This window comes from Mustela lutreola, chromosome 3 (assembly GCF_030435805.1).
Source record: "Mustela lutreola isolate mMusLut2 chromosome 3, mMusLut2.pri, whole genome shotgun sequence".
Lineage (NCBI taxonomy): Eukaryota > Metazoa > Chordata > Mammalia > Carnivora > Mustelidae > Mustela > Mustela lutreola.
Window position 1 is genome coordinate 118700468 of NC_081292.1, and position 24488 is coordinate 118724955.

General features: G+C 36.3%; 1 protein-coding gene across 3 annotated transcripts in view; it reads left to right on the forward strand.

Moving 5' to 3' along the window:
- Positions 1-1276: 1276 nt before the first annotated feature.
- The window catches only part of HNMT (histamine N-methyltransferase), a 52420-nt gene continuing 29208 nt past the window's right edge, over positions 1277-24488 (forward strand). Inside the window, exons 1-3 of one of the 3 annotated variants that reach the window (XM_059166743.1) lie at positions 1277-1401; positions 2291-2437; positions 14231-14283. In XM_059166743.1, coding sequence (XP_059022726.1) covers positions 2301-2437; positions 14231-14283 — 190 coding nt within the window. In that variant the 5' untranslated portion in view covers positions 1277-1401; positions 2291-2300. Of the gene's footprint in view, positions 1402-1905; positions 2062-2199; positions 2438-14230; positions 14284-24488 lie in introns of those variants that run through there. The other 2 variants (XM_059166742.1, XM_059166741.1) reach the window with 2 other exon arrangements.

Consider the following 24488-nt stretch of genomic DNA (forward strand, 5'->3'; position numbering starts at 1 on the left):
GAAATGGCGCAGTAGGTGAAAAAAAAGGAGAATCTCAAGTAGGATAGAGGCAATAAGAGGGAAGAAATCCCAAATGAGAAATGAATGAAGAACAGACTGTTGAGGAAGATTTGGCAATGGGCCAGGTGATAGTCTCAGGGGAAGAGTGAGCTTTAGTTAGAAGTAGGTTTTGGTAGGAACTTTTGAAGGTAAGGTCAATGCCATTTCTTCACAACCGAGTATCACGCAGTATACCCTTACTAAATATTTGTTCAGGAGATGAATATGTGAATGAACCACTTGGATCAGCTCTAAAGGGAAGAGTGGGAGATCGTAATGAAGAACCAGAAGCTTGTGAGAGTCGGTCTGAGGAAGAACCAGGCTGGGTGGATAGACGCACGAGTTAAAGAGCATATGTCTGTCTGTCTATATGCAGTCCCAGGAGCTAAGTTAGGGCCGGTGGGCCAAATCCAGCCCAGCATCTTGTTTTTCATCCAGCCCATGAGCTAAGAATAACTGTTACTTTTTTCAATGACTGGAGAAAATCCAAAGAAGAATAGTATTTCATGACCTGGGGAAAGGATATGAAACTCAGCTTTCAGTGTCTGTAAGTAAAACGGCAACTCTTGTTGTTTTCTTATTACAGAGGGGACTGGCCTGCCCCTTACATGAGCAGTAACAATGTGCTAATCATGATATAAAAGAATCCAGGAGAACTCTCACTACAACCCCACGAGATTTAATTCATTGTTCCCATTTTACTGATGAGCAAACAGAAGGTTCTGTCTCAGCCAAGGTCACACAGTTTCACACTACACCCACATCAATCTGCTTTTCCAGATTTCCCATTTTCTCCTAAGGTAAAGGCACAGCTCCAAGAGTAGTGTGACCATGAAGTGCTTATAAAAGAGGGCTTGGGAGTGTTGAATGCTTGGAGGGCAGTTTTGGAACTTAATCAGAGCATGGGAATGGCTTAGGCAGACACACTTCTAAGAGATGTATAGGAACTAACTCATTAATTCTTAAAACCTTTCCTGAGATAGATACTGTTATTTAACATCCTAAGCTGGAGGAGTGATTTTCTTTTTTCTTTCTTTCTTTCTTTTTTTTAAAGATTTTATTCATTTATTTTGAGACAGTGTGAGAGAGAGAGAGCGCGCACAATCAGGGAAGAGGAGAGGGGAGCCAAGGGAGATAGGGGAAGTAGATTCCCTACTAAACAAGGAGCCTGATTCTGGGCTGGTTTCCAGGCCCTTGGGATCATGACCTGAGCGAAGACACTTAACTGACTGAGTCACCCAGGTGCCCTGGGAGTGGTCTTTTTAAATACCTATCCTGGGTAAAAAGTCCAGCATGTGGATATTCTAACACTTTGCGTCTTTGGTGACAACGCTGGGCCACCAGAAGCTCATCCAACCCTAGGTAAGATCCAATGCTCAGAAGCACTTGGGGAATTCCTACAGACTTGGCTGGCTTTACCCTTTCTCCTGCATTTGTACCCAGAGAGTGATTTCTCATTCCCTTCACTGCCTCCAGCAGGCTTCTCAGACCTACTGGTTAATAGTTCCTTCCCCATGGTTTATGCTAAAGAGACTTCCTGAATCACAACAGCATTTGAAGAAAGGCAGTGCAGGAGTGTAAAGTTCAAGTACTGAGCAGGGGGAAGGCAAGAAATTCTCCTATAGAAAGCTCGGACCGGAGCTAGGAGGAGGAAATCTGTCAAAGATTTCAACCCGGGAAGATTTCTGAAAATGGTCTTTAGCTCTTTCCATGGGTGTTTATCCCTGTGCTTGTCGCCTTTTGCCCTTAAAGCCGCCACTGTCCCACTTGGAATTTATGTCTGGCAGCTGCTCACAGACAGGATATTATTAGAATCCAGTCTGTGTTTTCGACTTTCTGAACTTCAAGCGTTAACAAACAAGTTGTAGCAGTGAATTTATTGCTTTACTTTACCACCTCCCTTTCTTACAAAACAACAGTGTAAGGGTTAAAGTAGCAGCCAAAGTCCTGTACAAATGACTGACGTAATAATGAGATTTGCACACCAGCCTTCAGTGCCTGTTAAATTCAAAGCAGGTTTTGGTGGGTTTTGTCTTGTGTTGTTTTGTTTTTGTTTTGGGTTTTTTTTTGTTTGTTTGTTTATTTGTTTTGTTTTTGTTCTCCTTTTTTTGTTTTTTCTTTTTCTTTTTCTTTTTCTTTTTTTTTTGTGGGGGAGGGAGGGTAGGAGGGAAAGGGTTCTGTTGAGGAGAAGAAATAAGGAACTGGGAAGAAAAGGAGGGGAAGTTAAACTTCCTTCTCTGTCTTCCATCAGAAAAGCAAACATGGCATCTTCCATGAGGAGCTTGTTTTCTGACCACAACAGATACGTTGAATCTTTTCGGAGGTTTCTCAACAGTTCCACGGAACACCAGTGCATGCAGGAATTCATGGACAAGAAGCTGCCAGGAATAATAGCAAGGTAACAAAAAAGGACGTTTTTGTCAAAAAGACAAGCCTCCGGAGCCTGGTGTGCAATGATAGATGTGTCGAGCCCAGCCCTGCAGGCTGGGCGCGGGGATAAGAAGGAGCTACTGATAGCAGCTTCCACCCAGCCCTCCTCGCCCCCACCCCCACCCCTGCGCCCCTTCTCCTGCAGTGCTTTAGTTAGATGCTCGCTTTCTATGTTCAAAGGCTCCGATTTGTGCAGGATTTCCAGCTGCGCGGAGATAAGCGTTAACCATTTGAAGGCATACAACCATGTTCGTTTGGGAAAAGATGCAAATCTTTGAGCTCAGATTTTTCAGTCCTCCAGATTTCGCGTTTCAAAAACGTACCAAATGCAGAATTTAGTATTCTTTTGATTAGAATAAAATATAAATAGTTACCAAATACTGTTTACCCCAGTGGATTGAGGAAAGGGTGCTTCTGGGTTCTCCGAATATCCATTTAAATTCACTTCCTTATCCATTCTTACAGTTATCATTCTCAAAAAAAAAAAAAAAAAACCAAAACAAACAAACAAACAAACAAAAAAAACAAAAACCCCGTCTTTTCCTTTCAACTTAATATTAGCAATGTGGTTCTTTAAAAAAAAAAAAAAAGGCATTTTCCCATTATCAGTGAAACTCACCAGTTCCTATCCTTCTTGCAGACTTTTTTTTTGGGGGGGGGGGGTGATTAATGTGTTCAATTTGTGCCAGAGCTGATAAGCATTATGAGAGTTAAAGATTCCACATGCTAAAGATAATCAAATCACCTATCTGGGGTGGACTGCTGTAACTTACTCTGCTTCAGGAAATAATGATAGAAAACTGGAAGAAATAACTGACTGTGGATCCAATTTGCAAAAGCAAAGAAAACTGATACTTTATCTTTTGCTGGATTTCTCTATTGTAGGCCTGAAATTCTTTCACCAGGACAGTACCTCTGCCTGATGAAAGCAGGCATTGTTGGATGTGTGTGAAATTCCATTTTCCTTTATATTCTCCATGGTTCAGTTTTAAATTTTTTTAAATAGAGTGTTATATAATTTATTAAAAATTAGTTAAGTATTAGAACAATGATGCCAAAATCAAAGCAACCTCAAATACAGGTAACTTCTTATCTAGGAACTAATAATTTACTTCTTTGGGTATTTTTGTTCATTTCAAAATTAAAGATTATAAGCTAATTTCTGAATTCTTTTGCAGTACTAAAGGTCTGTGTTCATATCTGTAGCTTATCCAGACCCTTGGTTTTCTTTAGTCATCAGTGGTTCGAAGAGGCACCGTGAATGGATATAACATAATGAATGATGACCCCTATCTTCATGGTGTCCACAGTCTGTTTTGAAATACTGAATGTAGACTCTGTGAAAGACTGAAGAACTTTCAAAAACATAACCAAATGAGCACTGCAGTGGTAAAAAAACAAAAAACTGGTTCCTAGCCCTATTTACTCCCCTCTCAGAAGCAACCACTTTCAACATTTTGAAGTATTTTAGCTGTTTCTTATGAAATTTTCTTTCCTAATTCTAAATAACATGTTATTCTTCTTTTTCTTAATTTTACTGTATTAAAATAGCTAAATCAACACATACATTTCCTTCCCTATCATGTCAGTATATTTATGTCAAAATTTTGGGTTCAATAATTTGAATGTTTATATCATTTTGCCTATGTACCTATTATACATAATTGAATGATACATTATACTACAATCACATTTCCTTTCAGGTACTTTTTGCTTTTTTCCTAGAGTTAACTATTGTTTTGATTTTAGTTTCTTTTCTTAGTTTTCAATATACCTGTCACTACTTGTACCCCAAGCAGAAGGATTAATTTTCTCTCAATATAATCCAACAAATCAAGTCATCGTTAATTTTTCCCCATGGGAACATCTTTTCTGGAACTCTGTTCATCTTTTCCACTCTGGTGATTTGCTGGTGATCTGCCATACAATTATTGATAGAATTTATTTCACCTTATAGAAATTCTCTTCTCCTCTCTGCAGTACTGAATACCCTGATTCTGGTTCTCATGTCATTCTTTTCTTGATTTCTTTAGACTTTTATCATCCTCGACTTTGTCCTACCCCTCCCCGCCACTTCTTCTTGTCGTTTAAGTCTTCCCCAGAAAGAGTGCATGAAAAGTAAACTTCTTTGAGATTTTGTTATGTTTAAAAGTAACTTCAATCTATGGTCATCTTTATTAGATAGCAATTGCTATCTTGAAATGTTATATCAGAAATTTAAAGGTATTTTTTCATTTTCTTTTAGCAACTAGTTTCTATTGAGAAATCCAATGTCCTTCAAATTGTTCTTGTTTGGCTTGTGACCTTTCTGTTTTGTTTTGTTTTTGTTTTCCCTACTTAGTCGTTTTAAGGATGTTCTGTCTAGTATTCTAAAATTTTAAGATGAGTTGTAGTGTGGGACTTTTTCACACATTTTATTTTTAAGATTTTGTCAGAGAGAGAGGACGGCAGGCGGAGCAGCAGGCAGAGGGAGAAGCAGACTCCCCACTGAACAGGGATTCCAAATCAGGACTCGATCCCAGGACCCTGGGGTCATGAGCTGAGCTGAAGGCAGAGGCTTAACCGACTGAGCCACCCAGGCATTCCTTTTTCACACATTTTTGTGGGTAGTCCCTGGGCCACTTCAATCAAGATTTTGATCTTTCATCTCAGGGAAATTTGGTATTATTTTATCATCCCTTCTCTCTGATTTTCTTTCTGGATATTATATTCATCAAACACCAGACCTCCTGAATTAATTCCCTAATTTTCTTACATATCCAATTTTTACAATTTTATCTTATAGCCCTTCTATTAATTTTTTTACTATTATAGTTTTAATTTTCAAAAGTTTTCTTTTTTATAGCCTGTTCATCTTTCACAAGTGTAATACCTTTTTTATCTATTATAAAATTTTCCTCTGCTCTCTGCATATTTCTTCTGAGTGCTCTTTTTCTGTTTCTTTTGGTCCCTCTCATGTTAGGGGAACTTCCTAGTTACCTGATGTGATTGATTATCCCTCCAATCAATAGTGAGACACTAAAAAAAGTGTTCAGATCCTTTTTGTGTATGTAAGTGAAGTTTGAGTGGGTGACTCACTGTAGGAATTGGATGTGAATTCAGTTGTTTACTAAGAGATTCTCGGAGGTCAGTATTGTAAGTTTATTCATTAAGATGGTTTGTTTCCTTGGAGAAACAATCCCCATCTGGATGCAAAGTGTGGGGTGGGGAGAGTTCCAGTATATTGCTGTAAATAATAAATTGTGTTGCTGTTGTTATATGTTATACATTTATTATTTTTTAAAAATATTTTACTTATTTATTTGATAGAAAGAGACTCGGTGAGAGAGGGAACACAAGCAGGGAGAATGGGAGAGGGAGAAGCAGGCTTCCTGCTGCACAGGGAGCCCAATGCCAGGCTCAGTCCCAGGACTGTGGAATCATGACCTGAGCCGAAGGCAGACACTTAATGACTGAGCCACCCAGGCACCCCTATATGTTATACAGTTAGATCCCTGGCTGGAAAATGGTAAGTTTTCAATAATTATTCATCATAATGTGTGAAATAGGTTCATCGTAGTGTCTAATTCATAGAAAAATTGTGAAGATTCAAAGAGTGAAATCACTTAGTTGTGGCTGGACAATTGCTTGACAATTGCTGGACGATTAGCAATAACAATTCCTATTACATGTTGAGTGCTTGTCATGTGCAGACACATTTCTAAGAGATTTACGTGAATTAAATCACTTAATCCCCACAGCTGTTCTTTAAACTAGATACTATTATTACAATTCTATACAGTAGGTGGTATTATTATCCTATTTCATAGGTAGTAAAGATGCAGAGAAATTAAATAACTTGCTTAAGGTAATATGTCAGTAGGCCATGGCTTCAACCTTGGTGCTGTGCTCCATGGCTTCACTATGCTATCTACAGATATAAAGCAGTTTTAAGAATTAACCAAGCCCATAGATAGGGATGGGTGTATTAGGACTATGATCATGAGTGGGAAGATAATTAGAACTAAGGAAGGCAATTCATTCATAGGTGTCCTTGAATCTATCCTTTGTGAACTTGGCTTCAATCTGTTTTTGTTCTACTACTCTGTCCAGGCTCTCTCACATCAGGGGAAAAAAAGCAGCTGCAAAGCTAGAGTCCACATAAATACCACTCCCGGTTCCTGTTTTCCCTTTCCATTCTCACCCTTTCATTATAGTACAACAATCTCTAGATCTTATTTCTCTTTATTCAGCTCACTTTTAATCTCACTGCCATCTGACTTCTGCCTTCAACATTCTTTTTAAAACTATTATCAAAGATACTCGTATTGCCAAATTCAATGGAGATGATTCCTCTTTATTTTTTGGTAGTACACTCTGCTACTGTTAACACTACTAATGGCTTTCTCTTTCTCTGATTCTATCCTCTCTGAGCTTTACTGTTTTCTTCTTTGTCCCCTTTGTGTGTTCCTCATAAATCAGTGACTTTTAAAAGTTGGCATTACATCATTATCCTACTACTTGTCTAATTCTTTGCAGTATGCTTGGGTGGTAGAATCCAGTCTCCTAGTTAGACCATAACTTTATGATGCTAACTTTCCAGAATACATCATTGACCCGATCTGTCTCCCACTCAACTTAAATCTTGCATATCCAAATGTTTGTAGAATTCCAATTAAAAAGAGAAAACAAAAAACAAAGCACCCTGACAAAACACAAACTTGCCTTCAAACTATATTCTCCAGCTTCTTTTTTTTCACCATATGCAGTCACCCAAGCTGGAAATTCGACAGTCATAATACCGTTTTCCCTTTTATTAGCATCAATCAAAAGCAAGTCCTACTGCTACCTCCCAGTAAATCAACCGATTCCATTTCCAGTACTAGAACCATATACTGAGCTCTAGTTTTTTCTTTAGTTTTAATCGAAGTATAGTTGATATACAGTATTGTTTCAGGTACACAATGTAGTGATTCCACAAGCATACACATTACAAAATGCTTACAACAGTAAGTATAATTACCACTTGTCACCATAAATTATTACAGTATTATTGACTATATTCCCATGCATTCCCATGCTTATTTGTTTTATAACTGGATGTTTGTATCCTTTAAACCCCATGCCTATTTCACCCATCACCTCACTCCCCACCCTCTGGCAACCACGTGTATTTTCTATATTTATGAGTCTGCTTCTGTTTCTTGTTGTTATTGTTGTTGATGATGCCTATTTGTTAGTTTTGTTTTTTAGATCTGATGTGTATGTGAAATTATAAGGCATTTATCTTACTCCATCTTCTTTATTTCACTTAGAATACCCTCTAAGTCCATCTATGTTGTCACAAATGGCAAGTTCTCATTTTTTAAATGGCTGAGTAATATTCCGTTGTGTATATGTATCACATATTTCTCCATTCATACATTCTTACTTAGGTTGCTTCCATATTTTGATTTTTATAAATAATGGTAAGCATAGGGGAGCGTATATCTTTAATTAGGTTTTTCCTTCTCTTTGGGTAAATACCCAAAAGTGGAATTGCTAAATTGTGTGGTATTTTTATTCTTAATTTTTTAGGAATCTGTTTTCCATACTCTTTCCATACTGTTTTCCATAGTGAGCTGAACCATTTTACATTCTGACCAGCAGTGCACCAGCATTCCCCTTTCTTCACATCCTCACTGACACTTGCTATTTTTTGTCTTTTTGATACTACCCATTCTGACTTTTGTGAAGTAATATCTCACTATGGTTTTCATTTACACTGCCCTGACATTTAGTGATGTTAAGCATCTTTTCATGTGTCTGTTGGTCATCTGTATATCCTCTTGGGAAAAATGTCTATTTAGGTCCTCTAAGATTTTTAAGTGGACTTTCTTTCTTTCTGTCTGTCTTTCTTTCGTTCCTTCTTTCTTTCTTTCTGTTGAGTTGTAGGCATTCGTTATATATTTTAGATGTTAACCCTTTATGGGATATGTCATTGGCAAATATCTCCTCTCATTCACTAGGTTGCCTTTTGTTTTGTTACTGGTTTCTTTGCCATGCAAAAGCCTTTTAATTTGAAGTACTCCCAACTGTTTATTTTTGCTTTTTGTTTCCCTTATCTGAGGAGACAGAGGAAATATCTTGTGAAGGCTAATGTCCAAGAGATTACTGCCTATGTTTTCTTTTAGGATTTTTATGGTTTCATGTCTTATATTCAGGTCTTTAATCTATTTTGAGTTTATTTTTCCTTATGGTATGAGAATGTGATCCAGTTTCATTCTTTTGCATGTAGCTATCCAGTTTTCCCAGTAACATTTATTGAAGAGACTGTCCTTCACTTGTTCTATTTTAAGATTTATTTGTTTGTTTTAGAGTGAGAGAGCATGGCAGAGAGAGAATCTTTCAAGTAGACTCTCCACTGAGCATGGAACCTGACATGGAGCAAAATCTCATGACCCATGAGATTATGACTAAACCAGGAGTCAGATGATTAATCAACTAAGCCACCCAGAAACCCTCTCATTGTATATTCTTGACTCGTTTGTCATAGGTTAATTGAGAATATAAGTATGCATTTATTTCTGGGCTTACTATTCCATTCCATTGATCTATGTGTCTGTTTTTGTGCTAGTAGAATATACTTTTGATTATTATCACTTTATAATATAGTTTGAAATCTGGGATTGTGATACCTCTAGCTTTGTTGTTCTTTTCTCAAGATTTCTTTGGCTATTTGAGGTCTTTTGTGGTTCCTTACAAATTTAAGGATTATCTGTTCTAGTTCTGTGAAAAACACTATTGGTATTTTGAGCAAATTGTATTAAATCTGTATATTGCTTTAGGTCATATGGACATTTTAACAATTTTAATTCTTCTAATCCATGAGCATGGTATATCTTTTCATTTATTTCTGTTCCTTTAATTTCTTTTATCAGTGTCTTATAGTTTTCAGAGGATACATGCTTCACCTCCTTGTTTAAATTTATTCTGAGATATTTTATTTTTTTTTAATACAATTGTAATTGGGATTGCTTTCTTATTTCTCTTTCTGCCAGTTTGTTACTAATGTACAGAAATGGAACAGATTTTTATTAATTTTGGATCGTGCAACTTTACTGAATTGATTTCATACCTCTAATAGTTTTTTTGTGCATCTTTAGGTTTTTGTACATAAAATATCATATCTATAAAGAGTGACAGTTTAACTTTTTCCTTAATAACATGGATGTCTTTTCTTTTTCTTGTCTGCTTGCTGTGGCTAGGACTTCAGTACTATGTTGAACAAAAGTGGTAAGAGTGGACATCCTTATCTTGTTCCTGACCTTAGAGGAAAAGCTTTCAACTTTACACCAGAGTATAATGCTAGCTGTGGGTTTTTCCTGTATGGCCTTTGTTATGTTAAGGTATGTTTCCTTTAAGCCCACTCTGTTTACAGTTTTTAACATTAATAGATGTTCAATTTTGTCAAATGCTTTTTTGCATCTAATGAGATGATCATTTGCTTTTTGTCCTTCCTTTTGTTAATGTGGTATATCACATTGATTGATTAGCAGATATTGAATCATCCTTGTATCCCGCTATCAATCCTATTTGATTGTGGCGAGTGATCCTTTTAATGTGTTGTTGAATTTGGTTTGCTAACATTTTGTTGAGAATTTATGCATCTATGTTGGATACTGGTCTGTAATTTTTTAAAAAAATTAGTATTTTTATTTCATTTTGGTATGAGGGCAATGCTGGCCCCACAGAATGAATTAGGAAGCATTACTTCCTCTTCCAGTTTTTGGAATAGTTTGGGGAATAATAGGTATTAACTCTTCTTTAAATATTTGGTAGAATTCTCCTGTGAATCCCTCTAGTCCTGGACTTTTGTTTGTTGGAAGTTTTTAAATTACTGATTCAGTTTTGTCAATAGTAATCTGCCTGTTAAGATTTTTCTATTTATTCTTGATTCAGTCTTAGAAGATTATATTTTTCTAGGAATTTATCCATTTCTTCTATTTCTCAGTGTATAATTTGTTTGCATATAATTTTTCATAGTATTTCTTATAATCCTTTGTATTTCTGTAGTGTTAGTTGTAACTTCTCTTTCATTTATGATTTTATTTGAGTCCTCTCTCCACTTTTCTTAATGAATCTGACTGAAGGTTTATGAATTGTTTAACTTTTCAAAGAACCAGCTCTTGGTTTCACTGATCTTTCTAATTGTTTTTTAAGTCTTGATTTCATTTATTTCCTCTCTGATATTTGTTATTTCCTTCATTCTACTAACTTCAAGCTTCATTTATTCTTCTTCTAGTCCTTTAGGTGTATGATTTGATTGTTTGAGATTTTTCTTGTTTCTTAGGTAGACCTGTATCACTATCAACTTCCCTTTTAGAATTGCGTTTGTTGCATCCCAAACATTTTGCACTGCTGTGTTTCCAGTTTTATTTTTCTCCAGGTATTTTTTAAAAATTTTCTCTTTGATTTTTTAGTTGACTCATTGGTTTTTTTAGTAGTGTGCTGCTTAGCCTCCATTTCCCCCCCTCTTTTTCCTTATAATCGATTTCTAGTTTCATATTGTGATCTTTTCTGATGTTTGATGTAATTTCACTTCTCTTAAGTTTATTGATACAAGTTTTGTAAGCTAATATGATCTGTCTTAGAGAATGTCTATGTGCACTTGAAAAAAATGTGCCACTGTTTGCTTATTAATTTTCTGCCAGGATGGTCTATCTATTGATGTAAGTGGGATGAAAGTCCCCTACTATTATTGTATTACTGTTACTTCTTTATGTCTGATAATATTTGATTTATATATGTAGGTGCCTCTCTGTTAGGTGAATAAATATTTACAATTGTTAATAATTGTTTTTGTAGCTCTTCTCTTTTGTTTTGCTCTTGCTATATTGCCAGGTGATTTGATGACTTTCTTTAGTGTAAAGCTTGGATTCCTTTCTCTTTACTTTTTGTGTATCTACTATAGGGGTGTGTGTGTGTGTGTGTGTGGTTACTATGAAGTTCACATATAACATTTTATGTATATAACAGTCTATATTAAATTTATGGTTGCTTAAATTCAAACATTCTAAAATAAAAACATTTTTACTTCTGTTCCATGTTTTATGTATATAATATCATATTTTACAACTTTTTATTCTGTGTAATCCTTAACTAATTTTTGTAGATAGAATTTATTTCATTACTTTTATGTTTTACCCTTTATCCTAGCTTTATTTGATTTTTACCAGTGAATTTTTTTTCCTTCATAGTTTTCTTATTTCTAGTTATGGCTTTCTCTTTTCCACATAAAGAAGTCCCTTTAACATTTCTTGTGAGTCTGCTTTAGTGATGAACTGCTTTAATTTCTGTTTGTTTGGGAAACTCTCTCTCCTTCAATTCTGGATGTTAATCTTACAGGTAGAATACTCCTGGTTGTAGGCTGCTTTTCTTTCAGCACATTGAATACATCTTGCCACTATCTTCTGACCTGGAAAACTTCTGGTGAAAAATCAGGTTATAGCATTGTGGGATTTCTTCTGTACATAAGTGCTTTCTTTTCTCTTGCTGCTTTTAAGATTTTCATCTTATCTTTAGTTTTTGGCATTTTAACTATTATGTATCTTGGTGTAGACCTCCTCTGGTTCATCTTGTTTGGGGCTCTCTGTTATTCCTGAAACTGCTTCCTCCCACAGGTTGGTGAAGTTTTCAGCAATTATTTCTTTGAGTAAGTTTTATGCCCTTTCTTTTCCTTCTGGCACCCCTATAATACAAATGTTAGTACTCCTGATATACAGAGGTCCCTTAACCTATCCTCATTTTTTGAAAATTTTTCTTTTTGCTGTTCAGCTTGGGTGCTTTCCATTATCCTGACTTCCAGATTGCTGCTCTGTTCTTCTGCATCCTCTAATGTGCTGTTGATTCCCTCTAGTATATTTTCCATTTCAGTTATTGTATTCTTTAGCTTTGATTGGTTCTTTTTTCCATTTTTCTGTGTTTTTACTGAAGTCCTCATAGAGTTCATCCACTCCTCTTCCAAATCTGGTGAGCACCTTTATAAACATTACTCTCATTTCTTCATCAGGTACCTACTTATCTGTTTTGTTTAGTTCTTTTTCTGATATTTTGTCTTGTTCTTTGTTTGGAGCATATTCCTGTGTCTTCTAATTTTTTTTGATACTCTGTTTATTTCTGTGCATTAGTTGGTCAGCTATATCTCATGGTCTTGAAAGTAGTGGTCTTATGTAGAAGGCATTCTGTGGGGCCCAGTAATGCAGTGCCTCCATTCGCCAGAACCAGGTGCTCCTGGGGTGTCCCTTGTGTGGGCTTTCTGTACCCTCCTGTGATCAGATTGCAACTACTGTGAGCACAATGATGGCCAGAGATGGCCTATAGCTTGGATGGCTGACAGACCAAGCTATAGCTTCTGGGCACTTGCTGGTCAGTGGTGTAAGCTCCCAAGACAGCTTTCAGAGAGGCTTAGCCATAATTACTGCAGGTTTGCTGGTGGGTGGGGCTGCCCCTTAGTATCCTCAGTGAAGAAATCACTTTTGTGGGGCACTGGTCCCAGGTGGGGTTGTCTTCTGGGTGTGATGGTGTAGGACCTGCTTTGAAGGGCTGCCTGCTGGGGCAGGTCTGCAGGGGTTTGCCAGGAAGAGCAAGCAGTAGATGGAGAGTGGCAACATTGGCTACTACCAACATCTAGCTAGTTAGACTGAAAAGGGGCAAGAAAAATGAGGCCTGCCAAAACTTCCATTCCTGGAGAAAGCTTCTACCCTCCAGCACAAACGCTGAGATTAGTTAATACATTTCTTCCTTCATGTCCAGGTACTTTTCAAACTTCTGTCTCTGTACTGGGTCTCTGATTGAGTGATATTGTGTGCTGACCTTTTAGGAGCAGAGTCTCCGTTTTCTATGGCCTGGCTCTCCTGGAGTTAATTCCTGCTGATTTTTCAAAGCCAGATTTTCTGAAGGCTTGTCTTCCTCGTATAGGTTCCTGTAACACGGGGTGCATCAGGTGGGGCTTCACCCCCTCACACCTTAGGAAGGATCTCCTTGCCTTTGATACCCCTCCAGCCTGTAGTTGCCATGCTGAGGGTTTGGGTCCTCCCATACGTCCACCCCTCCTACCCTTCTTGATATGGCTTCTTTATGTCTTTAGTTGTGTAAAATCTCCTTCTGCTAGTCTTCAGGTTGTTTTCGGGGTGAGTTGTATTATATGTCATTGTGGCCTCAGTGTGTCTGTGGGAGGAGATCAGTTTAGGATCCTACTACTTTGCCATCTTTCCCTTTTCTTAATACTGGATTGTATTATCTCACATTTTAACTTAAGAACAAAACAGAGTTTTATTCACTTTTATATCCCTAATGCTAAATATGGACACACAATAAATGTTTAAAAACATTTGTTCATTGAAAGGAAGTTATCAAGAAAGAAGAAAGCATATATACAGTATTAATCACCTTAGCCTTCCTTCTACTATAATGGATGGCTTATTAGATCACTAGACTCAAAGGCTCACTTTATCTGGTTTTTTTCTCCATACAATCTCTAAACAAATGGCATTTCCTGTCTCTGAAATGTTTATAGTGCTCTTTTCAAAAGTCTCACAGTTCAAAGTCATTAATGAGTAGAACATATTTTCTAAAGATTTCTAAACACAGCAGTGTAACCACTGACCTGAGTGTGACCTTTCATGTTGACCTAGATTTTGTTCATTATAATTTTAGTTTATTCTGTTAAACTAGATTCAATAATCAGATTTTACAAAGCACATAGCACATTTTTCTTAAATGACATAATTTTTTTTTTCAGGATTGGTGATAGAAAATCTGAAATTAAGATTCTAAGCATTGGCGGAGGTGCAGGTATGAATAACACATTTTTAAAATTTGTATTTCACTCCAACCACCGTGCTGTTTGATAGCAATATTTTTCGTTCTTTAAGATAACTATTTTTCTTTGCTTTTGGAGGAGATTGGCTTATTAAAACTAGTAAGAGTAGTATTATTTCAACTAAGATTAAAGCCCCTATAAGGGGCACCTGGGTGGCTCAGTGGGTTAAAGCCTCTGCCTTTGGCTCAGGTCATGATCCCAGGGTCCTGGGATCAAGACCCATGTCAGCCTCTCTGCTCACTAGGGGGCCTGCTTCCTCCTCTCTCTCTGCCTACTTGTGATCTCTGTCAAATAAATGAATAAATAAAATCTTTAAAAAAAAATAAAGGCCCTCATAATTTTATAACACTTGAGATTTAAGCCTTCATTAGTATAGAAATATGGATAAGATGTAGCATTTAATATTTATTTTTTTAAGATTTTATTTATTTGACAGAGAGAGGGAATGAGAGAGAGAGAGAGTACAAGCATGAGCAGGGGGAGCTATAGAGGGAGAAGCAGGCTCCCCACTGAGCAGAGAGCCTGATATGGGACTCAATCCCAGGACCCTGGAATCATGGCCTGAGCCGAAGGCAGATGCTTACCTGACGGAGCCACCCACGTGCCCTGAAGTGGCTTTTTAATACTTTTTTATAAATGGAAAAACACATAGAGTAAATTTAAAGGTAACTTTTATCCAAAATCATTTAATTGTTCAGGGTAAAGGAAAATTTCACAGGATATTCCTTACGTTTGTGCCACCTATGCGTGGTCGTGGACGGCTTGCTGGTTTGCAAACTGTTAATGGTCCAGGAGGAGACAAAGAAGCATGCACTAAAATGTAAATCTGTGCACAGCTCCCTTCATTGAGAAACTATCAATATAAGGGGAAAATATGTTTAATGACATAGTTCATTTATACTCTTATGGCCCCACTCTTTGAGTTGCACTGGCCAAAACCTTTCCCTTCCTTGGATTCAGTTCCCAAACTTCCCCTCCAAAACACTCCCAAACCCACTTTTACAAGCACTTCATGGCCTCACTACTCTTAGATCTGTGCATGTATCCTAGGAGAAAATGGATGTCTGAAAAGGCAGATTGATGTGGGTGTAGTTTCTGACTACATTAGAGCTTCTGTTTACTCTTCAGTAAAATGGAAACAATGAATTCTACCCCATAGGGTTGTAGTGAGAACTATACAGATAAAGCACATTGTTACCACTCCTGTAAGGTACAGGCTGGTCCCCTCTTCAAAAATAAAACAAAAAATTTCATTTGCAGACTTCCCCTCATAACTCTTGAGTAGTGTTGGTTTTATTTTTAAGTTGCTGGTCACCTGGAGATCTGAGTTAATATATGGATATGTAAAGTATAGTTATATATATATTACTTATATATTTATACCTTTCTTTATTCCTTTGTTTCTTTTATTATTTTTGATTAAGTGATATTTTTGATTTTTATTATTTTGATTAAGTGATAGCTTAGTATTGGTTACTTCCTGGTAAGAAGTAGACACTACACTACAACATGTTATATAGTGTCAAGTGGTGATCTCTCTATACATTTCTCAAGTATAAATGCTCTAGTGACATGTGAGTAAGTTAAATTGTGACCCATGTGAACCCAAAGATAACTAAGAGCCCTCTAATGGAATTAGAATCATTTGCTTTTACTGTAGTCATTTATTTATTTTTCATACAATATACTGTGATATGATGTAATGAGGGCTAACTATTTAAAATGATTTTTGTTTATTATTATCTTCTACCAAGAAAATAAAAACCAGCAAGGACAAATAATGAAGGATACTGTCATGAACAGTATTTTAGAGATTGCTTAAGTGAAAATATCCTATCATTGCTTATTGATATTCTGAGTCCTAAGGATTATAAAAGTAAATTCATTTAATCAAGACAGTTTTTCCAGTGAGTTCTGCATATGAATTTCAGGCACCCAACAGGCAGTGAGACTATCATTTGATAGTGTCACTTGTGCTTGGACAAGAAGAGAAGCCCTACAAGGAAAAGTAATTAAAAACAATCTCTATCATGGCCAAGTTAATTGACCTTTTAATATAAAGTTAATTGAATTTCTAATGTAAATTTGTCCAGATGCTTATAAGCTATCTAGAGAAAGGAACATTTGGCCTGCACAGTGATTCCTTACACAGAGGTGCACATAGGAGCTAATATAGAGAACTTACCAAAACAAAGGAAGCAACACTTGGAATTTTTCTGACTGAGCCCTAACATTGTATTAATAACAGGCTCTGCCTTGGGGAGAGAATATGGGTGCCCTTTAAGGTTACTCTTCATAAGAAATTGATTAGAAATATAAGAAGAACTCCAAGGGAAATTCAAGCTATAGATAACATTCTCGCTTAAGCAAATCAGCTATATGAAATAAAAACTGTTTTATTTAACATTCCTAGGTCTAGATGTTCCTGGCATGAAAAAGCACTGCTTTATAGTGTGAGGACCCCATTTACTTAGTTCGAATGCTCACATACCAATTGGGACATGCTTATTTGATAACCTGTCATTGCCTAACTGCAAGCACTGGGCAGAAGAACAGTATATTACTATACAATGAGGAACTTCCTATCTTTTAGAGAAATTGTCTCTCCACATGTTCTACAATCTACAGGATACCTGAGAGTTTTGCATTATCCTTTGACATCAGTATCCTTTCAAGTCAGTCACTGAACTCCAATCCATGGCAAACAAGGCCACTGGCCCCATCTAGTACTTGTGCTTAGCTCCCATATTGTATCGTACAAGATTCTACTTCCTTCTTAGCTTATAGACCTGTATGGTTTCACTACGTAAATGTTCTCTTCCTGATTGCCTAGATACCTGCAGATTATCTTCTGCATATCTTTGGTGCAAATATTTTCTCTACATACATACTGGTGCGACCACTTCTCCGCACTACAATGAAAAAAACAAGTAAAAGCAAAGAAACTAAAAACTTCTCTAAATGAAATTGCTGCTTTTATCACTTAATACTCATGCTCTTTGTCAGCCTATTTGGTTTTCTTTTCAGAAACATGGGCAGGGGAGTACTATGCACCCTTTTAGTCTCCTGCTTCTCTTCTGTAGAAGTTGGTGACATGCTTTAATGAAACACAAAGCAACTGGATTTGCTTTTATTCAAGGTCTTTAAGTACTCATACCTTGTTCATTTTAGAAATTGTTTTTAGATACTGAGAACAATTGCATTGTATTCTAAGTCTCATAGGATGTTTTTTTTTGGTTCATTCTGAATACTGATGCTTGAGCCACTCAATGGGGTTTCATTATTATTTGATTTTTAATGAATATTGTCTTTATGGTGGATAGTACATGAAGAAAAAAATATTCTTTTTGGTAAAGGAGAATGCTAGTAATTTACACTGCATACATTTATGCCTGGAAAAATGTTCCAGAAGGCTGTAATGGGCAATGTGTTCTCCTTGCTCTGGGCTCTGCTTAAAGGAAAACCTGCTGTACTATTCAGTCCTGATGTTCAAATGCCAGAAAGCTTTATAAGGATTAGATAAGATGATAACAAATAATTTCATTTTATCCAATCTTCTTACTTCTATTTTTATTAACCTTTTATGTACTGACTCAACTGCCATTATATATATATATATATATATATATATATATATGTTTATAGATAATTTTTTAAGATTTATTTATTTTATAGAGAGAGAGCGGGGGAAGGATAGAGAAAGAGGGAGAGAGAATCCTCAAGCAGACTCCCTGCTAAGCATAGAACCCCATGCAAAGCTTAGTCCTAGGACCCGAAGATCATGAACTTAGCTGAAATCAAGAGTCATAAACAACCAACTGAGCTCCCAGGTACCCCTATAGATAATCTTTGATCAACTGAAGCAACTCACATATGAAATATAGGTAGTATGAAACCTCTCATGACATATTTTTGGTAATAATTCTGTTGACATAATGCTGAGAGCAATTAGGTGATTTTCTTGTTCTACAACAACACGCAGACATCAGCATTCCTACTGAGGTTAAAAAATAGAAAAGAGTTTAGAAACCATCAACATCTCATTCTACAAATAAGAAGCCCGAGAATCACCAAAGCAGAACAAAAGGCAGGTCTCTTGACTTTAGTCCAGTTTAACAGATTTTATGAAACAAACATAAAAGTTAATTATTGACTTGGAAAACAAGATATTAGGTACTTAATAATAACCAGCTATTTGAAAATCTAATCTTTTGGATATTAACTCTGTCTCTGTTCATAAGGACATGTTAAGGTGACACAGAAGTTTTATTTTCTAAGCTAGTTGGATAGAAGGGAAGGGGGGGCGGATTGAATGTGGTTTTTCCCATCTTCAGATATTTTGAAATACCACCTTAAAAGACCACCAGAGACGTGAGTCAAAGCCAAGCAGCAAGGGTCGTTTATTGCAGGTTCGAACCTGGACCTCTGCGCTGCTCCTTGCTGGTAACGCCTAGGGGTCCAGAGCTGGGTTGGTGCAGGGTTTTTACAGACAGATACAAACAAGTTTCGGGTAGGGCTGAGCTGATTGGTTGACAGTTTGAACAGGCATACTTGGCGCCAGCGGATTGGTTCAGGAGGCCCGCGCGCGCGAAACAAGCAAGCGTTCATACAGAAGCGAAACTAGCTGGTTAACAGGATAAAAATGCACTTCTAGCCAGGGGGGTTCTTTTGGTCTTTCAATTTCATGTTGATCAAATTACAGAATATCTACCCCCTAAAGAACCAATGGTTGTAAGAGAGAAAGATTTCTTGAGTCAATATTAAAATTTACTGAACAAACTTGTCCAGAATGAAAGTACACATCTTGAGATAAGGTGTTATCTGTGGTTCAAGGAGTAAGCATAGGCTAGAAAATATTGCTCAGACATACTGTGGAAAGGACTTAGGCACTGATTTCTTGGATGCTGGGGGCATTAAAGGTGCTTTTGGTCCAAAAAATCTATGGTTTCATGAGTAACCTTCTAGAAAGTGGTAGACATTTCTCCAGAGTGGTATGGCTAACACCATGTTTGGCTATACTGAGGAAGTGGAGTTTAAATGGGGCTTCTAGACATGCACATAATTTTAATCTGTAATGCTTATAAGTTGAAATGAGTAAGTACTATTTTACTCAAGTGCAGCATACTAGTAGATATTCTATGATATGGAATCTATTGATTAACTAATTTACAGAATTTAGGACTGTCTGCTTTGGATAATCATAGTTTAGGGCCTCAGATATTTTGTTAAAGGCATTCATAACCATATTATTAAAACTACATATAGTTTTTAACAAAATAGTTTACCACATTGTATTTAAAACTTTCAAGTGAAATGGAAGCATTATTAACAATAACTACATTACCAATTTGAGAGAAGCAAGCATATTGCTATAGCATTGGAACCATTGTCATTAAAACCAGAGTAAACAAGATTGTTTTGGGTAATTCAATAAGGCTTGAAACAAGAAAACAGGATAATGAGCAGAGTGAAGACAAAACTACCATTATTTGCAGATTAAATGACTGTATACTTAGGCAAATAAACTCAGTTGTACAGCCTTAGAATTCATAAGAATGCAGTAATGGCCTGATATAGGTAAAACAGATAAAAAGCAATGTGATAGATCCACATTCTTTTTCTGTTAACATGTGAGCTTTTTATTCACAGTTTTGAATATCTACAATGTACTTGAAAGTCCTTAGCATGTGGTTTGTTCAATTTTGCTCAAGGAAAAATTTGTATCTTGTCAGTTTTTGTGACAGTTTGGGACAATCTCTTTAATCAGTGAATAGGCTTCCACTTGACATTTACTACTGAATAAAACTTTGTGATTTAATGTATATACTCATGCAACCCAGTGTAGGGGGTCTGTTGTTATCTTCATTTTGCAGATGTTGAACTTAATAAAGGGGCTTGAGGATTACAGAGATTGGGATCAATGCCCAGGGTCTTCTGTAGCTTTGTTTCTATCAACAACAACAAACTTATAGAAGTGATGAACAAGTATTTAATTAGCTAATAATATTTAATATTAAAATAAGCAAGCTATTTGAAGAAAAGTTCAAATTTTCACTGAGAACAACTCGACAAGAATTTAAAAAGCCATTAGGTAATACTAATGAGACTACAATGATATGGAAGCTTTCATGTATAAAAAGTAAAGGCATGAAATGAAACTTTCCTGAAGTAATGTATCAAAAAAAAGTTCTGGTATTCATCAAATACAGAAAGACCTGTTCATTCTGGCCATAAAAATACTGACATGCTTAATATATAGCCACCCCCTTGCTGTCCCACCACAGCCCCAGCTGCTGCTTCAGCCCCTCCTCACCGGGTCCTGGACATGTCTACTCCCACCCCGTACCCCTGTCCTCTGCCCCCCATCTCCAAGAGCTCCAGCATTTAGACTGGTCTTGCCCAGTGAGGAAGTCTCTAAGAATGTGCTACAGTTCTTCAGCCTGCATCCTTTCTCAACATCTGGCATCCTTGTCCTTAGGCCTTGTCTTTTGTTTTGTTTTGTTTTTTTATTTTTAAGACCACCAAAGCCCAAAAGGCTTATTCTAACCATGAGTTCTGGTTCTTGGAATTAATCTGAAAAAAAAAAAATCAAGATTTTTGCACAAAAAGTCAGGGTTTCTTGTCAGGTTCTTCATAATAGAAAAAAATTAACTATATACCAACTAACTATATATTAAGATATATTTACATATAAATATGTATTCATATATATTTCCACATACAAATGTGTAAGTTTATATACATTTATATTATAGTATCAAAGATAATTAAAACAATTATCCCATTTTAGAGAATATAGTATTGCCACCATAAATAACACATTTAAGTATATTTTGATATATTCATGATTTAACTCTCAAGAAAGAAAATCAAAATAGTTCATATACATAATGATCTTGCCTGGGTAGACTAAAGGAAATTATTTGAAAGTAAAAAAGGAAGAGCATAAGCAGGAAATAAGCTAAAATGTTAATTTTTTTTTTTAATTTATTTACTTGACAGACAGAGATCACAAGTAGGCAGAGAGGCAGAGAGAGAGGAAGAAGCAGGCTCCCTGCTGAGCAGAGAGCCCGATGTGGGGCTTGATCCCAGGACCCTGGGATCATGACCTGAGCCGAAGGCAGAGGCTTAACCCACTGAGCCACCCAGGCGCCCCTAAAATGTTAATTTTTGTTTTCTCTGGTAGTGAGCTATTTATTTGATATTTTACTTCATATCTTTTTCTCAAGTTTTCTGTGGTATACATTTTATAACCAGGAACAGGAAAAATAAACCCAATTAAAATTATAATCTTATAGTTGATGAGAGATGATGATAAAGAGTATACTCATTGACTTCTGACAGCAACTTTAGCTATGTGGCTGATACCCAAAGCACTGCTCCCACATATATGTTTTTGGGACAGTTTTCCTTTGGCCATTTATGACTCACTGGCAATAGCATTATACCTGTACAAATATTTTAAGAACCATGTTATCTGTGTTATAGCTTAGCAGAGGTTTTTTTTCAGAGGACACAGATTCTTCCATGCCTGATCCAAGTACATGTTAGTCATTATTATGAGGGTGATGGTGGCCAAAAGGATGGTAATTATCCACTGCCTCTTTTAGAGACATTTGTTAATAACGGTTTCCTGTTTTTTTATTCCATGAGGGTAGCAGTCCCTTAGACTCTATTCATACGAGGGTATAAATGACTAATAATTTTCCTCAGCAAGAAAAATTTGTGTTTTAATGATTATTAATATTGCAGGCTCACATGAGTGCTTGTGAAGTTTATTTGAGAGACAGAGAGGTATGAGAGAGCACGCATGCATGCCAGTGTTGATGAAATCACACCATCTGTGTGATTATCTCGGACTACCTTTGCCAGTTCAAGTAGTTTAATCTTATAAGTCCTGTCTTTGGGCATGAGGAAGAAAAGTTAAGAGAATGTTAGCACTTCACTGAGGGTAAAACAGTGTAACTTTTAGACATTACAATATGGTATGGATAGACTTTACTTCTTTCTATGTATGTGTTGAAGTAGCTGTCAAGTATCTGTGCAGTTAGGATTTATAAATTAAAAGTTAAGGCAAAACTCATGTGAATTGTTTATCAAATATCTCTACATTTCCGTGTTAGGCACCTTTTGGGACATTTTTTTCTAAGTTGTACTTCATACAACATTTTGGTAGCATGGCTCTTTTTAGGCCTCCTGCAGTTGCAAAGTATTCAGGCAGTTTTGTTCCTGGGCTAATAGCCAGAAGACACACAAAAACAAATGGCAATGCCCTTTTGACTTAGAATTTATATTTATAATTCCCTTCCTGAGACCCTAGAGCTATTTTAATATTCTATCTCATATTTCTTTACTGACAGAATTGCCTCAATCCTGAGGCACCCAAGGAAAGAGAGAGAGAGAGAGAGATGAGGTGATCTTGTCAAGAATCTTCTATCATTCTCACTGCAGCTCAACATCAGATTGCTCTTGCTCTGGTTACAAACCCATAGCTGAAATTGTTTTTCATCACTAAGCACAGAGTTATCTGGGCAATTTTTCTCCATACATTTTTTTTTTTTTTGCTTGATATTCTAGTAGAGAGAACAAAGAAGATTATGATCTTAATGCAACATGTAATAGAATAAAATTTTTCCTGCTATTAATATAAAGAATACACATGCATGCATTTCAATATGAGAAATGAAGCAAGAATAGAAGGAAATCAAATGGCAAGTGGTATCTCCAGTCTTTAATCCACCATTTTCTTGACCCAAAGATTTTCTCATTTTGGGAAACTCTAAGGTTCTCAAGCTGGGATTTGTGTTTCATTTGATGGAAGACAAGTAAGAAGAACAATCAAGACAATACAAATACATGATGACTGCTCTTACAAGTTGTCATTTTATTATGTAGCTGCTCATTTAGAAGGGTAAAACTTCATTCCCTCATTCCTCATCTCCTTAAACTTTCTCTTAAATGTCACTTTTTACATGAAGACTACTTGACCAATCAGTCGAGATTCACAAACTCTCCTCCATGGCTTCCCCCTTGCTCCTTTTGCCTTGGTTATTCTCCATGAGACTTATCACTATTCATACCAGTTGAGTATTTTTGTCTGTATTATTCATTGCTATATCTCCAGTGATTAGGACTTGGCATTTAGTAGGTGCTGAAGAATATTCATTGAATTAATGTAAAATAGCTTCAATTTATTGAGCAATTACTATATAATCATGAACTGAAGTACAAGATCTCCATATAGTGCCTCTGCCCTTTACAATAGCATAGACCACATTATCTCTAATTTACACATATGTACTTTAAAGGATAGAGATATTAATAAATTTATATAAGATAATTCTGGAAAATACTAAATTTGAGCTCAGTTTTGTCTATCCATAACCTATGAGTTTTCCTTTTCATATTTTTTTCTATATTTAATCAGCTGACCTTGGATTTCAAGCAAGAATGTAACACTCCTCTGCTATCTGATTAAATATATCACTCAAGTTGAGGGAATGGAGAAAGGTTGTCTAGAAGATGAGATCCCCGCCCCCTTTCCTTGTTTTTGAACTTTTTCTAAGTTCCACTGTCAGGGATTTCAAATATATATATCCCTTTAAATACAGATATGATGCATTTAAAATATGGCTCATATGAAATCGAGATATCCCAACCACAGAACTATCTGACTATAAAATTAAATAAAGATTCAACATAGCCCCAAAAGAGAAACAAAGTCATTTTATACTTGTGGCTGATTTGAGGAATGGGGTGGTACAAAGGAAGATTTGTATGAAGGGGATTTTAAGAAATTAATTTTCATTTAACTTTCTAAATTAAGATCAGCATATTTTGTTTGAGAGAAAATAACACAGGAAAAAGGAGAGAAGGGGGCAGAGAATTATGCAAAGAAATAATAACTGAAAACATCCCTAATCTGGGAAAGGAAATATATTCAGATCCAAGAGCACAGAGAACTCTCACCAAAATCAACAACGGCAGATCCATACCAAGATATATTGTAATTAAATTGGTAAAATATAATGATAAGAAAAAAAATTTTTAAAGCAGCAAGACAAAAGAAGACAATAACATGCAAGGGAAAACCCACAGGGCTAGCAGGAGATTTTTCAAGCCAACTCCTTTCTTAACAAGCCAGAAGGGAGTACCATGATATAGTCACAGTGCTAAT